The sequence below is a fragment of the Narcine bancroftii genome, chromosome 10 (genome assembly GCF_036971445.1).
Source record: "Narcine bancroftii isolate sNarBan1 chromosome 10, sNarBan1.hap1, whole genome shotgun sequence".
NCBI lineage: Eukaryota > Metazoa > Chordata > Chondrichthyes > Torpediniformes > Narcinidae > Narcine > Narcine bancroftii.
In genome coordinates this window covers 69,160,128-69,177,111 of record NC_091478.1, presented here as the reverse complement: position 1 = coordinate 69,177,111, position 16,984 = coordinate 69,160,128, and the positions used below count along the sequence as shown (strand labels likewise).

Here is a 16,984-nt window from a genome sequence, read left to right as displayed (position 1 = left end):
CATGTTAATACAATTTAACATATTGCAGGAACTTGTTCTTTATGAAGACAGCTGAAAGCTTCACAGATCAACATATCTGGTTCTCTGTCATTGCTCGCCCTCCAAGGAGTTCCTTCACCAGAGTGCAACGTGTTTCTTGCTGTTTCTCCCTCCTGCTCTGTACAATGCTGACCAACATCATGTTCTGGGGCAGAGCAGCTAATGAAAATGAGCAGAATAAGGGTAAATGTCAGTGGTGAAAATGAGGTAACAGAACATGTTGGCATTGCACAGTGAACTCTTGAACAGATACTTTAGAATCATATTTCCAGTAGAGCCAGTTTTCTTTCAATGTGACTGACAAAAGACAAAGGAGGAAAAACCCAACACCCAACCCCAACCCACCAATTTTCTCCTGCAACCGTGCCTGCCTGTCCCGCATCGGACTTGTCAGCCACCAACGAGCCTGCAGCTGACGTGGACATTTACCCCCTCCATAAATCTTCGTCCGCGAAGCCAAGCCAAAGAAGAAAGATTCCTCAGTAAAAATCCATCTCCCAGTAGCTCCTAGTTTTATGTTTACCAGCACAGTCTTGGCAAGCTGTGGATGGCATCAAATTGAAATGAACCTGTCCGTTCCTCTAACCTACGTGGACATATTTTTTAGCAGGATTCACGTGATCAAATCAGCTGATTTGTCTAGAGGCCTACCTCTGGGTCTCATCCCTGACCAGTAATCAAACATGGTATCTGTAAAACTAGTAATGCTAATAAATATGTTGGTTTTTTTCTCCAGTTTAATTTGCAATAAACAGGACTCCACCACCCCTGCATCCCACCACTGTTTTACGAATCTCACAGTAGAATTCCTGCTTGAATGCCAGCTAAATATTATTAAGTACATTGTTTCTTGAATCCCACCTTCACGCTTTAGTGAAAAGGGTGCCACTTTCAGGTTAAATTTAGGTTCTGTATCCATCAAGAACTTAAAATTCCTGGACGTCAACATCTCCAAGGATCTGTCCTGGAGCCTCCACGACGATGCAATCACAAAGAAGGCTCGCCAGCAGCTACACTTTGTGAGGTGTCTGAGGCGGCTCGGTATGTCACCAAAGACTCTCATAAACCTCTACAGGTGTACCATGGAGAGCATTCTGGCTGGTTGCATCACTGTCTGGTATGGAGGCACCAACTCTCAGGACAAGAATAAACTCTAGAGGGTTGTTAACTCAGCCTGAGACATCACAGGCACCAGACTTCACTCCGTTGAGGACATCTACATGAGGCGGAGCCTTTAAAAAAGCAGCCTCTATCGTCAAAGACCCCCACCACTCAGACCATGCCCTCTTCATTCTGCTGCCATCGGGAAAGAGGTACAGGAGCCTAAAGACAAACACTCAGTGACGCAAGGACAGCTTCTTTCCCGCTGCCATCAGATTCCTGAACAATCAATGAACCAAAGACACTGCCTTACTTTTCGTGCACTAATATTTTAATTCCCCAGGAATGAGGAGAGGCAACAGCTAGTCAGTGAGATTTTATTGACCTGCATGTATCTTTTATTTATTGCAGATGGTGGTGCTGTCATCTGGAAGGAGTTATTCATTGGGATTGAAAGTGCCTTCATTATTTTTCCAGTGAATCTTGTAATTGTACAAATTTTTCGCAACGCACGTCCAAAGCCAATTAAGACGAGGAGGATGTTAAAGAAATCAGGCGGCGTCCGTGATTTATCCCAGTGTCAATGGACACCTGAAGATTTAATGATGGTGAGATCTCCCTTTTGTGTTTGCTTTACATGATGTGATTGACCTTGGATAGGTGTTCACAGGGTTTTGTAAAACTCCACATGGTCAGAAAAGTATCAGTTTCCAAATTGCTAGAAAGGTTATTTTCTCTTGCAATTTATTAAATAAACTTGCATTTTCTCTTCAGACATTTTACAGGTTTGTTGCTTCAGCACTCTTCTGTATTTGTAGCGATATGTCAACAGTTTATCCTGGGAACATTCTGCAGTGATTGGAAATTTCATTCTATTTCTGAAAGACCATTTCCTGAAGAAAGCACTGTGGACATGATAAAGATTCTACAGGATATGTACACTAAATACAAAGGAGAATTGGGCAGCAAGCGGAATCTTGTCATGATGCAGAGTTATGACTTTAGGAGTCTCTTGTCTGGCTCTACAAGGTTATCTGCGTGAAATTACTGATGAATCTTGACCATCAGGAGCCAACCTTATCAGGGAAGTGGAAGAGAGGGCCTAGAGGTTAAAAGCAAGAGGACAAAGAAGATTGTGAGAAGAAGAATTAAGGTAGAAGAGGATGCGAATTCGGAGAAATAAGAAAAGGGGCGAGAAGTGGTTTGGTTATGACTTCGCTACAGATTACAGTTGAGGAATTATTTTCCCTATTTGTATCCGTTTATCTTTCAGAGATTGAAACAAGCCTGTGTCTTTTTTCACAGCTCATTAGCCCTGCATTCTCAGCACCATTTGCCAGGCTGCAAACAACTGGTAAAGTTATTTGCTGCTGCTTCACCCTTTATATTTTGTGTTCTTCCTAATCATCCACAGTCCTTGATGAAGGTACTGCATCTGCTCTAATCAGTAAGGTTGAAGCCAATTCTCAGACTGTGATGAAAATTGATGGTGCTGGTGAACGGAAGCCACTTTTTGAAGATTGAGTTAATGTTATGTTCAATCTGTGGTGCTTAATATTTCAAATGTGAACTTTTGTTCCCTTCTAAAGAACAATACTCCCCACCAAAAACAGGACATTTATACATAGAAATAAAAGAAAATACAAGTTTACATCCCTAAGGGTTGAAATCATTTTTTTTTTAATCTTTAGGCCATCAAAAAGATTGCGAGGTGTTTGCCAGGAAAATTAAAAAACGCCATGCCATCGCTGGAAGAAGATATTCTAAACACAAATGACATGAATAAATTGTTGGCATTAATAGCAGACATTATTCAACACTACCATGAAATTGAGGATTCTGAGACCCAGGAAATTGCTGTTCCGGATCAGGGTCAGTCGATAGGTTTATCTGTTGCATTTAGAGGGCGAGAATGAAGCATTTATTCCCACAGCAATGCTATCAAGGCAAGGACAATGAAAACTTCATGACTGCTCCTGTTAGCTGCAGGTATTAAAGATGTAGATCTAAGGTGGGTTGTGGAGATGAGATCCACCACCAGGTTTTAATTTGACTATGGCAGGGTTATCTGGAGAGACATAAAAGCCTGCTCCTCTTCGAGTGTTCTGGAGACAACCTCGATTTCCCCTTAGAGGAACAAGAAATTAATCTTTGGGACCCTTAAGAAATAGTTAAACCCCTGGACTGCAGACTGCGCAGTGTTGCAGCTCTGAGGCCCAGTTCCGTTCCCACCTCCAGTGCCCTCGGTGGAGTTAGCATGTTCTCCCTGTGATTGTGCAGGCTTGTTCAGGCTTCCTCCCTCATCCTAAAAACGTTCTGGGAGATTAATTGGCCTTTGTAAACTGGAGGCTGGAAGGAAAACAAAGAGAAGTGGGGTGAGATTAATAAGGTAGTTCAGTTGGAAGATCAGAGGGGCTGAATGGCTTTTTCTTGCATCTTACTGAGTCACACCCTCTTCCCAGCACAGACATGCCAGTCAGAAAGTCGGCAATACCGTCCAAATTTGAAGATCCGTAGCTATTTAAAGACATTCCATCTGATTCAGCAGGAAGAACATTGACCATTTGTTAATAAACCCTGGGGCTGATGTTGCAGTTGGAAAGGAAACTTTTAAAAACACAAGCTGAAATCCCAGCTAAATCCACACAACATATCACCGCTATATCATCATTTTAACACCTGGAAATGCTAAGCAGATTGGGTAATATCTGTGCAGGGAAAGGTCAGGTTCCATTTCATGTTGTATCAGAACTGGCATGAGTTGTGAAAGCAAGGCCGTTTTTTTGAAGCTGGTGCTTTTGTTTTCGGTACAAAGTGGCAATGTAGATATAATTGATGCAGGACTGGGAGTATAGCTAATCAGTGATGTGAATGTTACATCACCCAGAGAAGGATGCTTTGGGAACGATCATTTAAAAAATAACCTCAATGAAATGTCGAGTCCATATTCCACTCAAATGATAGCTTGAGTCACTTAAGTATAGTTTTTTTTAATGTGAGGGGGTAATCGAATTTCTATCATTGTTATCCAGAGGTAATAATAGATTCTCAATGATGAGATTTTTTTTGAAAATAGAGCGAAATAATTAAATTCTAAATAAAAGCAAGAGACATTGAAGGAGTTTGTAGGACACTTTTCCCCCAAATAATGGCGACGGTTGTATTTTCAGAAAGTGATTCTTGTGTCGACTCCAGTCTCGATCATCAAAATGAGGGGAATGGTTCGATGGTTGGTAATCCTGAAGAAAATGATGAGTTTGCTTCCAGCAATTCTGACAAACACAAGGACCAGATCATGCGATACTTCTTTCACTATGTGAATCTTTTGCTTCAATTTGTGGAAACTGAGCTGCAAGAGATGGGCGTCAAGAAATTTCGCAACCCCTACACCCAGATCCATGCTTCCGATCAAGTTCAGAAGATGATACACTTCATCAAGTCCGCAGTTACCGCTGACGACGATAATTCTGACGATGATGGCAGCAGTGTGAAAGGGTAGCGTTGACATTTTCAAATGCCTACTGTTTGATGTTCATAGTTTGAAGAAATTTTTTAAAGTGGGGTGGCATGTTTAACGTAGCAGTTAGCACAACACTGTTACAGCGTTCAAACCCCGTACTGTCCGTGAGGAGTTTGTACGTTCTCCCCATGTCTGGGTGGGTTTCCTCTGGGTGGTCTGGTTTCCTCCCACCCATCAAAATGTACTGGGGTCGTAGGTTAATAGAGGTATTTGTGCAGCACAGGCTTGTGGTCCAGAAGGGCTTGTTACCTTGCAGTATGTCTAAACTAAAATTTTACAAAAGCAATGATGAATGTTGAATATTTCTGCAGAGATGGTACATGGGTGTTGGAAATTCCAGGACTACTGTATCCACATTCATGATTTAAAGTACATGTGATTTCCATGAGTCTTGAGTCAAAAATCCATGTATATAAACTGTCATTACAAATTGTATTCATTGCCCTATGTGTAAATTCCATTTAACAGTCGTTTGAAAATGATTGAACAGGGATGCTGCGCCTGGAAGTGAAAAGAAAAGCTGGAATTTGGAAAGCCTCCCGTGGTGGTTTGTTTATGTCGGCTGGCTCCTGGTCTTCCTCACAAGCGGCGTCTCGGCTTTCTTCACTCTGCTCTACAGCTTGGATTATGGCAAAGAACAGTCCATTCAATGGTTTGTGTCCATGACCGTCAGCTTCCTCGAAAGTATTTTCATCATACAGCCAGTAAAGGTAATGGCAGAATAGTCGGAATGAAATTAATCTGAAAATGTAATGAAAATCAGCCAGAAAAGCAGTGATTTCCAGCTTTTAACAAGAATGAGTTTATGGTCATATACATTGTGCAATGCATTGAGATTCATATTTGCTGCAGCCAAACAGGTATTTTGTTTTTTAAAAAAACCCAAATGCAATAGTGTTCAGTAAATAGTAGTGCAGAAAGAGATAAATGTGCAAAAGATGGATCATTAATTTTCACCAATAACACAGTGCAAGATGTGATGTTAAAATAGTGCAGGCCTTTTTGTGGTGCTGGGGCAGTTTGTATTTACTATAGGAAAGGAAGGCCTCATGAGTCTGAAGCTAGAGGTTATGGCTCTAAGGCTTCTGTACCTTTTTCCTTATGGCAGCAGTGAGAAAAGGTTGTGACCAAGGTAATGGCCTGCTTCTTGAGGCAGTGCTTCACATAGATGTCCTCAATGTTTGGGAAATCAGAGCTCAGGATGGGCTAGGCTATGTTTATTGCCTCCTGGGCTTTTGAAATCGGGCTGTGATGCAGCCACTCAGTATACATTCCAAAATACAGCTATTGAAATTTACGATCTAGCTAATATTGCCAAATACACTGAGGTCAGCTGGCATTCTGAATCTTGTGGAGACACAAAGCAATCTATGATTGGATGGAGGCAGGCTATCTATAAGCTGCAGTGTCTAAAGGACTGTTGCCCTTACTTTAAATTGATCAGAATCTTTGTTGTCAGAATTCTGTTAAAGCCCAAATAGACGGTGGCCAGTGGTATAGCAAGGGTGGGGGGGGTGGGGGGGGATGCAAGGGAAGCGACATTGGTGCCTTTCTCATCCTGGTCTGAAGCAGCCATCACCCCCCCCAAACTGGTTTGACACCGCCATCCCCCCCCCCATCCTGCCACGCCGAAAAATCAGTGAGGCCCACCATTCAACCACTGTCCATCTGGCATATGTCGTGTCGCTTTTTTTTATGTGATCGCTCCCCCTAACTTTAAAACCTGGTTATGCCCCTGATGGTGGCTGCAGTAAGATGAACAGAACTGGTGCTATTGATGGGGATAATTCATCCTGGAAACTTTCCCTCTCCTGTACCCTGTAACAGCAGAAATGAATGGAGATTTGGAAGCGGAATAATGCATTCATAGAGAGAGCACTGGCAATTAGAACAAGAGAGTGCTTGCAAAAGGATCGTCCTTTGGTCAAGCTTGGGTTTTTTTTCTGTATTGAGGGTATGTGTGCCTTTAGAGCACGAGCAACAACCATAGTATTTATGACATAATTTGTACAAGCAAACAAGTATTTGTTGCAGAAATAGCAAGAGGCCATTCACCCCCTCGAGTCTGTTCTGCCTTTAATAACATCACTTCTCTAATTAATGCTGCAATTTTGTAACTGACCATTCTTTCTAGAATAGTTCAAACTTGTAAAAGTCTACAAGGAATGGTGAAGATGTTACCGAAGAGCCTTTTCAGTACTGAACGGATTGATAGAAGTTTTAGCGAGAACTGATTGATAGATGTGGCCTCCCCAGTTAACTTCACCATTGAAGTTCTCCCTGCACTTGCTTCATCTGCAGCAGTGCTGACCAGTCAGGGGTGATGCTGATAATGAGCCACATAGTTATCCTTTGCATGCAGTATATGCAATTCAAATGTAGGCTGTATTTTAGTGAACAGGTCTTGGTGAATGGCACCTGCTAATCTGAACCTATTTTCACAGTGACCAGCTTGAACCATGTTGTAACCAGTTTTGTTTCTTTCTTCAAGGTTTTACTTGTTGCTGCTTTTGTTGCTCTTATTATCAAAAAGGTTGAGAGAAATGACACTGCTCAAAATTTCAATGAGGATTTTCTATCGACTGAGTGTAAGTCTTAATGCGATGACGAATTTGTATTGAATAACAAAATACAGTAACACAGTGTCTGTAAACGAGCGACTTGGCTGCTCATTTGCAGGGCTCCCTTGCGGCTGACATAGCCCTGCCACAATGTGCCATGAAAAGCTAGGTTAGCAGCAGATCTTTACTCCTCTATCCTAAACTGGTCATCTCTTTTCTCCTGGCTTGGAATAAATGGAGATGAGAAGCAGGATCTGACTTCACAAATGTCAGGAGATGGGTGCCAGAACCATGGGACAGATCTCTGATAACTCGAACAATTAATGATATTGCACAAGTGAGGCCATTCTTTGAAAAAGCTATCCAGTTCATCCTTCTTCATGGTCCTACAAATTATTCCCTTTCATTTTGATCCAAATTCTTGTGTGACAATTAATAAGGAATGCACTTTGACTATCTCCAAAGACAATGTGTTTCAAATCAAAACAGCTGGTTCAATTTTTTTTCTTGTGTGGTCTGTGGTTCGTCTGCCATTCATCTTGAATCTGTGTCCCCCTTGCTGATCCTTTCTCCAATGGAAATGGTTTCACTGTTTCCTCACTTTGAACACCTCCATCAAATCCCTCATTCTTCTGTGCTGCAGAAACACAAACCCAGCCTCACTAGTTTCTCCACATAGGGGAGGTTGTTCATCCCTGGGGCCATTCTCGTGCACTCAGCATTAGCTGGGATACTCCGGATGGAGCATAGCCAGCTAAGATAACTTCTTGCACTCAACCCCCCCACCCCTCACCCCCTCCTTCTGTTTATGAAAGGATCCCAAAGATCTTTTCAACAACTTTGCTCTGCATCTTCAAAGATTGTTCTTCCTGGACACTCCTCAGTATTGGCATGGAAACGAACCCATCATCCCAGTTCATCCGTGCCAAACAAGATGCTTTCCTGAGATAAGCCCATTTGTGTGGCTTTACCTCTTAACCTTTCTCATTTTGTATCTATTCTAAATGTCCTTTAAAAATTGTAATTGTTCTCGCCCCTACCACTTCTCCAGGCAGTTCATTCCATGTATCATTGCTCTGTACAAAAAAACCTGCCCTGAGCTCCCCTGTAAATCTTTCCCCTTCCACCTTAAATCTAAGTCCTCAAGTTTTAGACTTCCTTGGGGAAAAAGACTGCCTATCTACCTTATCCATGTTCATTATTGTAGGTTATCCCTCAGCCTTCTTCACTCCAGGGAAAACCATCCCAACCTGTCAAATCTCTCCTTATAACTCAAGCACTCTAAACCAGATGACATCCTTGTGAATCTTTTCTGCACTCTCTAGTTCCATCACATTCTATGGTGTGCCACCGGAAGTGCAATAATAAACCAACTGTGGTCTAAGTTTTGTGTCTGTATAAGGGCTTCCCAAACTCTTTGGCTTCCCAAACTCTGCACAGAGAAACCTATCCTTATGCAGGTTTTATTTCCTATGTGTCTGTCCATGTTGTCTATCACTGACATTCATTACTGCATTTCCAAGTTTTGTAATACATAATGTCTTGTGTACTCACAGTTTATGCTGAAAAGGTCAGTGGTCTTAGTACAGACCCTAGGAAGGCAAGACATCAACCCACATGATTCTTCAGTCAAAAAGATAACTGTTCATCACTGATCTTTGCTTTCTACCCTTCAGCTAATTAGATGTCAACAATATGCACAACACCCCTTCCTTTGATACTATGGCCTTCATTATTTTTCATAATTTTTCATAGAATTCCATAGACTCATTGCAATATTTCACTTTTAAAAAAATCAATACTCAAAACAACTTTTCTCTTAAAAAAAAATCCATGCAGGTTTCTCAGTTATTAACCCATATTTTACCAATTGATTTTGTTGTGGTTGCAAGCTTGTTTACCTGCATTACATTGACTGGTCATTGTCAAGTCATTGGGTGTATTTAAGGCAGAGATTGATAGGTTCTTGATTAGCCAGGGCACCAAAGGATGTGGGGAGAAGGCCGGGTAGTGGGGCTGAGTGGGAAAATGGATCCGCTCATGATTAAATGGCAGGGCAGATTCGATGGGCTGAATAGCCTATTTCTGCTCCTATAGCTTAAGGTCTTGGGGTTCATTATTACTAGATTTTTAGGGTTCTTTGTTCAGCAGTTATGTGGGCTCCTCCATTGGCCCCTCAGGAGCACCAGCTGTAGTCTTCCCTCAGAGATGTGAAGAGCCACAAACCACGGTTGAAAAGCTGAATGACTGAGGGTGGGAGTTGAATCCATCTGGTCTTCTACCGGTGAAAAGTTGCAGATTGTTACCATAGGGAAATCTCTGGGCTAGAGAAAACAATGCAACAAGTAAAGAAAGGGGAAGATGGCAGCTTCCAGCACATCCCACAGAAGCTGCCATCAACCCACAGAGTGGACACTGACCCCAGTAATGACCCAAACCCCTTGCTCCAACCGCAGTACAACCCTGAGACCCACATCTTAGTGCTGAATAGACTGCTCTCCCCAGCACCAGCAACCATAGGAAGCCTCTCCACAACAGGCCATGGGGTGATTCATTACAGGTGGGGGTGGGGATGTCAGCGGGGGCCAGGGTTTCATATCGCAACTTAGTACAATAGTATGCAGCTGAGTTGATGTATGCTATCATGTCCATGAGTATTTGGACTATAGAATCAACAACCCATAATGACCCAACACTCTGTGAGGAAGCAGTGGGTGGAGTGTCAGTGTAATAGACAATCAGTTGGCATTTTTGAGCAAATAGCTCAATGATGTGTTTCTTGCATCAAAAATATGAAAGGGATCAACTCAAGAAAAAAATATATTTGGATTAACTGTGCAGTTCCAGTAGATTATCTTGAATGTTAACCACAGTGAGGCCTTTGATGCCTGAGTGTCTTTGACATAATTTACAAACTGATTCTCTTACCTTGAAATTTTTCTTTCAATATTGTTATTAGTTTCATCACATAAATGTTACATACAATAATAACAAATCTTATAGAATAATAAAAATGGTATTGTAACCTATGTTATATTAAAAATGAGTGGGAAAAAGACTAAACTACGAACCTTGAAATTTCTAATTTCATCATCAGTTTTTGAACTGTCCTGTTGAAATCCTCAGGGTATATTTGATTAGTATAATTTAAACAGTTGAATATGATTATGAACTATACAGGTCATTGATATGCAAGGAAAAGCAAGGACAGGAATCATTGTCATTCAGTAGAGAGTTTTCACAGGAAGTTGTGTGGTTTTTAATCTTTTATTTCTGTGTGGATTTATTTTCTGTGTGGTGCATATCTGAAGTTATCGTAATAATGATGAGCGCAACTTCATCCGTGCACCACTAGATTTTAACAATGCAGGGGTGGAAGGGTGGATCTGCACCATTTACAGAAAATAAATTTGCAGAACTTCACTGTGGCGGAGTGGGCATCTCGGTGACGGGGGAGTGGGCGCCTCAGTGACGGGGGAGTGGGCGCCTCGGTGACGGGGGAGTGGGCGCCTCGGTGACGGGGGAGTGGGCGCCTCAGTGACGGGGGAGTGGGCGCCTCGGTGACGGGGGAGTGGGCGCCTCGGTGACGGGGGAGTGGGCGCCTCGGTGACAGGGGAGTCACTGTGGTGGAGTGGGTGGTGAAGCTCTGCCTTAATGTCGAGAATACGACCACAATCATTAGCGAGAGCTATTTCGATGGGTTTATTGAAATGGTACGGAAAGCCAATTATGTTTTATTTCATACACTTAAAAATGTAGTTTTAATATGCTTTCCAAGTTGGAAATCTTCTAAAAAGTATCAATTCACAAAAAAATGGAAATGTGATGGAAATTAAAGTTACAGGAGTTGGATACATGCCAGATGTACTTACCAAGTACCTCAACGATAAGAGAAGAAAGTGATATGAATATCATGTTGACGTCAGACCTGTATCTATCAAACTTTGAAATACAAAGGGGATGGAGGAATGTTTAGGGGGGGACATTAGTCATCAATAGAAATTTTTTTTTAAAACAGACAATTGTGGAATGCCTTGCCAGGGGTCGTGGTGGAGGCTGAAACATTAGGGGCATTTAAGAGAGGCATATGGATGAAAGAAAAATAGAGGGTTATGAGATAGAGATTTTTTTTGTTTTTCTGGGGGGTGGGGTAGGTATATAAAGGTTGGCACCACATCATTGTCTGAAGGACCTGTACTGTGCTGCAATGCTCCATGTATCAATTGCAACTATTAATGCTACTTGTATATGAAATGTCTATTAGCTGAAGCAGGAGACAAGTTGATTCCCAATCATTCCAAAAGAACTGATAGCACTATTTACAAACCCCCAACACTAAAAACCGTGGAGGAACTGAAAACACTGCACATCAAACAAAAGAAAATGTATGGCTTGGTTAAAGATATAATTGGTACGTACATTTATTTACTATATGTAATCGTTGTTTCTCTCCATCTCAGAAGCTGCTGTATTGCAAATTTTGTGAGAATTTTTTTGTCCTTCCAAAGATCAATTCGATAAGGAAGCAGGAAGAGAATAAAAGTATTATTTTGTTTCTATTATGAATTTCTGAGAGCATTTAGATTGGAACTGTGCAAAACCCATGAAAACAATCCCATTACTTTTTAAAAAGTTACCAATTCCAGAAAAAGTCACTGTATATGTGTGAAAAATAAATAGTGTATATCATGGCTAATGTGATTTATGCTGTGAAAAATAAAAAATTTAAAAAAAAAAGTTACCAATTCTTAAAGATTGGTTCTCTACTGTAGGGCAGCAATGATCTGAAATGTGGCACTTGGTGGTTGAATGTTGACCTTTGTTATATTTTTGCCACATTATCACTATTTCCAACTCCTTTGCTTCACGTTTTATGAAGCGGAGCCTTTGAACAAAACGGTTGAGTTTGATGACCTGGGATATGGCTGGTAGGCCATTAAGCAATCCGAGTAATGCCCACATTGTGAAAGGGGTTGTGTTCCTAGAAAATGGGCCACTTGGTGATTGTACGTGATGTGAAGCTAAGCCATCTTCATGTGTCAAGAAACGTGACCCCCCCCCCCACATAAATTTCATGAGAGCAAATTTAATTTAGTGTCGCTAATTTTTGGGTAGTTATTTGTGAATTCTTTAATGGCAATTTTCATAACCCAAACAGCTGTAATACAGGGGTCACCTGTTCTTTGGTGAGCCAACCACCAGGCCTTTTCACTCCACTGTGTAAAATGAAGATTCTCGGGAAATTTTCCTGGGAACCCTCCTGCGGTGTGAAAAGGTCGGCCCTGGAATTTTAAATGGGTCGGCAGCCCCACCTTGTAGGTGGCCCCGGGAATTTTCCTGGACTACCCTCTTCCTGTGGTGTGAAAAGGCAAATGGCCGAGCCGGGGAAGCCTCGTGACATCACCATGTAGGTGATTAAAATTAAAATACGCCTACCTCCTGAAACAGCAGGCCGCTTCACTCACGCAGCAGGATTCCCAGAGCAGGGGGTGGGGGGGGGGGAAGAGAGGGAGTTAGCTAGCGAGTGGGCAGGCGAGCAACCAACAGATGGACAGGGACTGAATTTACTCTCACTCCAGTGAGTGTGTAATGTGTCATTGGTTAGGGGCAGGACCCCCTAAATTGCCAAGGAGGACGAATTTGGACTGCAATATGAAAGGTTCCGGGGGCCCCTGGGAATTTCACCAGGACAAAGTAGGGTCATTACTCACCTGCTGTGTGAAAACGGCTACTGATTCTAAAGTTGTGATCAGGCTTTTATATCATTATGGCCAATGTGGAAAAATAAAGACACACACATTTCTTCTTTTCTTTAGCTCATGTGTTATTTCTGGTGTCATTGTCGATTATTGCCTATGGAGAACGAAATCCTCATTCATTTTATTTAAACAAAGTCCTCAATGATAGTTTTACCAAGAAGTTCAATGGCTCGATAACTGTCAATGACTTTTACAACTGGTCTGAAGAAGTCTTACTCCCCAACTTGTACGGAGCTCATGAAGGTAATGTTAGGATTGTAAAAACAATTTTACCTTTAAGTGCCAACTTCCACCCTGACCTCAGATTCATCTGGTGATCTCTCCCCTTTCTTGATATCTCTGTCTCCACCTTGGGAGATAAGCTTTCCCCTAACATATTTTACAAACCCACTAACTTCCATAACTACCTCGACTACACTTCTTCACACCCAGATCCTTGCAAAGATTCTATTCCTCTCTCTCAATTTCTCTGTCTTCGTTGTATCTGTTCCCAGGATGAGGTCTTGCCATCCAGATCATCCAAAAAGTCCTCCTCCTTCCAAAAACATGGCTTCCCCTCAGCTCCTCCATTTCCCGCTCATCTGCCCTGGTTCCTTCTGCCCCCAAGGCATAACAAACAGAGGATTCCCCATGTCTTTACCAGCCTTTACATCCAACACATTATCCTCCATAATTTCCACCATCTACAACATGATCCTACCACCAAGCACATCTTCCCATTTCTTCCCCTCTCCACCTTCCTCAAGGATCGCTCCCTCCATGACTTACTCGTCCACTTGTCTCTTCCCATTAATCACCCACTTGGCACTATCCCCTTGTAGTGGTACACCGGCGGCCTACCACAGGGGGAAACCTCTGTACCTGCAGGAGTGTAAGGGGACAGGACAACACCTGGCCGGCTGTCAATAAGTCGACCTGAATGGATCAAGCCCCATCCGGTCGGGTGTCAATCACCCTCCCGGATATAAGCCTGCGCCGGCCTCCCGAAGTCCCACTCAGAGTTACTGCAGCTACAGCGAGCCTGGCTCTGTGGAAGTCTTTGTGGATTAAAGCCTGTTCTACAGTCTTTACCTTGTGTGTGTCTGATTCTGGCTAACAGTGCCCCATACCCCTGCAGCTGCAGGAAGTGCCACTTGTGCCCACACCTCCTCCCTCACCACCATTTGGGGAAACACCTCACTTGTGTATCTGGGTGAGTTATCTACTGCATGTGGTGCCCCAGTTGTGGCCTTCTTTACGTCGGAGAGGCTGGACGCAGACTGGGAGATCGCTTTGCTGAGCACCTTCGCTCTCAGATCTCCCAGTGACCATCCATTTCCACTCTACTGACCAAGACCACCTGTAAATTGGAGGAGCAACACAATTTTCCATCGAGGGCCTCTCCAATTGGATGGCATTAACATCGACTTCTCCAGTTTCTGCTAACCTACTCTCCATTTTCTCTCTCTCTCTCTCTTCCCTTTCCCTTTGTTTTCCTTTCCTCTAATTCCCCACCCATTCCCTCTTCGATCACAGAGCTTTCCCTTCCACCGCCCCACCAACCCAGTTGGCGCTGTGCCCTCCCTCCCTTATCCATCTATTACTTCCTACATGTGGGACTGTGTTTTCCCCCCTGCTCCCCCTCACCAATTTGTTCAGACACCTGCCTACATTTTGTCATCCGTTGATGAAGGGCACCAGCCCGAAACGTTGGTTATGTACCTTTATCTTTGCGATATAAATTACACTGTTTGACCTGAGTTTCTCCAGCATTGTATTTTTGCACCAACCATGGTATCTGCAGACTTTTGAGTTTTACTTTTTTTTAAAGAAAAAGAATGTTTACTTTGGTCTTTTGATTCCCATTGAAATGGTTTGTAAATTTGAAATCCTGGATTTCCTTCTTCAAGGACTTTACTTATATCATTGTTCAGTAATTGGTAAACATTTGTCATAAGTGTACTGGTTCTAGGAGCTCTCGATATGCTGTCAAGTGTTTCTATATTATAGTTAATATATTACTTTAATATTTTCCCTAGACATCCCAAAATGACATCTGAAAATGGACCAAGTGCCATGTAATATTTTATATTCATAAATTGTCCTGTCACTGTTCCCAAGCATCATGTGCAAATAAATGTGATGATTGGGCTGCAAATCACATCATCACCGTGCGCTTTTTAACCAGGTTTTGTAACCGATGGGAATTCAAAGCTGATTGGCAGCCCTCGCATCCGCCAGGTGAGAGTGAAGCCAGCACCTTGTCCGGTGCCAACCAGGTTGCTGGACAGTATTGAGGAATGCCGCGCCCCCTACTCCTACAGCAATGAAGAGATGTTAGACTTCGGAAACCTGAGTGAAAATGCTGACTCCTCAAACCTTCGTTCCTCCTGGCAATATCAGAGTGAAGTACAGCTGAATGGATATCCGGTTTGGGGAAAGCTCGCAGTTTACCGAGGAGGTGGCTTTGTCGCTGAGTTGGGAACAGAGCTCAAAACTGCATCCAGGTAATTAAAAATAGTAAGGATAAAAACTTATTTTCCTTTAGGATCTGAATCATGGAAAACATACAGGAAAACTCCTGTTATCCGGAATCCACACAGCGTGCAATCTCAAGCAACCGTAAAATTCACTTATCACGCATCTACAAATCCGCATCTGTGCCGGATACCAGGGGCTTTACTGTAAAATAGATTATATGGTGCAAGTTTATTGTTATCACAGATAGTGGTGGCCTTTTCAAATCCTGACCTAACGCAGGCCATAATTAGATTTTCACATTGATCATTGCGGAGGGCGATTAATCAACCTTCAACTACATTTATTGTAAGAAAATAAAAACTGCAGATACTGGAAACCCAAAATAAACAGAAGCTGCTGGAAACCTGGGTAAGCAGGTAGACAAGAGAGATGACGTCTTTGGTGAAAGTCGTAGCTGTGAAGCCGGCGAGGTTGACTCTCATTCTGTAGTTGCTGCCTCACCACCTGCATCTATTAGATTTTGTTCCTTTGCATGAATCTGAATAAAAATGTTTGAAATGTTCTTACTTTCTCTATTTGTTCAAAATATAGTCATTTAATTCATCTAATGTTTATGTCTCTCTGTTATAGAGGAGTATTTTGTAACAGTTCATTTTTTAACCAATTAGATGGCATTCCTCTCCCTGCCTTAACTGAACCAATGGATAAGATCATTAAAACACAGTACAGGCCCACCATGTTATGCCAATCTATATATACCTAAAAAAATCTAAACCCTCCAATATCCATATGCCTGTCTCAGAGGCTCTTAAATGCCCCTATTGTTCCAGCCTTCACCTTCACCCCTGGCCATGCATTCCTAGCATCCAGAATTCTCTGTAAAGAAACATGCTGATGCCTCCCCTAAGACTGCAAGCAGAGTTTGCAGGACATTTGATGCTGTAATTGTGCTTATACTTTTACGGAGTCCAGAGGACCCCAAAACCCAGCGGCAATAGGTACGCACCACAACTCAGGGTTACTTAAACAAAAGTAGTTTTTAATTATATTTGAACAAGAAAACAGAATTAAACTTTAACTTATTACTTAACCTAACTACTTAATCCACCCTCTAATACTGAGCGCAGGTGTGTGTGATGTATATTTAAGATTAGAAAAGTTCTTTGGATCACAGTCCAATCTCACTGGTTGCAGGCAATTCTTGTACTGTGCACAGATGTTAGCATTAACAAAGTTCACCAGTGGCAAATGGTTACCTCTCAGGAGGGTTCTTGTTGGTTTTTAGAAAGAGATTCCTTTTCCAGAATGCCCACAACTGATTCCTTCTCAATCAGTCTTGCTAACGAAACTTTCCCCCTTCTGGGTTCTCCAGATGATCCTCTTTCTTTCAGGTCACCTTTCAGATCGCCAGTCTTCTCCTTTGACCAGGCAGCCTTCCAAAGTTTTCCAGCTTGTCCTTCTGGAACTGAGTTCTGTCTCCTCTCTCTCTGTTTCACACCCTCCCTCTTTGAGAGCAAAACAGTACTCCGCCTGCAAAGATCATA

At 42.4% G+C, this 16,984-nt stretch overlaps 1 protein-coding gene across 1 annotated transcript in view; it reads left to right on the top strand.

Moving 5' to 3' along the window:
* LOC138743837 (polycystin-1-like protein 2) overlaps positions 1-16,984 on the top strand; it is an 82,463-nt gene that overhangs the window by 34,405 nt on the left and 31,074 nt on the right. The window contains 9 exon segments of the mRNA XM_069899439.1: positions 29-222; positions 1,552-1,748; positions 2,832-3,012; positions 4,311-4,635; positions 5,151-5,370; positions 7,152-7,248; positions 11,495-11,632; positions 13,038-13,223; positions 15,148-15,466. Coding sequence (XP_069755540.1) covers positions 29-222; positions 1,552-1,748; positions 2,832-3,012; positions 4,311-4,635; positions 5,151-5,370; positions 7,152-7,248; positions 11,495-11,632; positions 13,038-13,223; positions 15,148-15,466 — 1,857 coding nt within the window.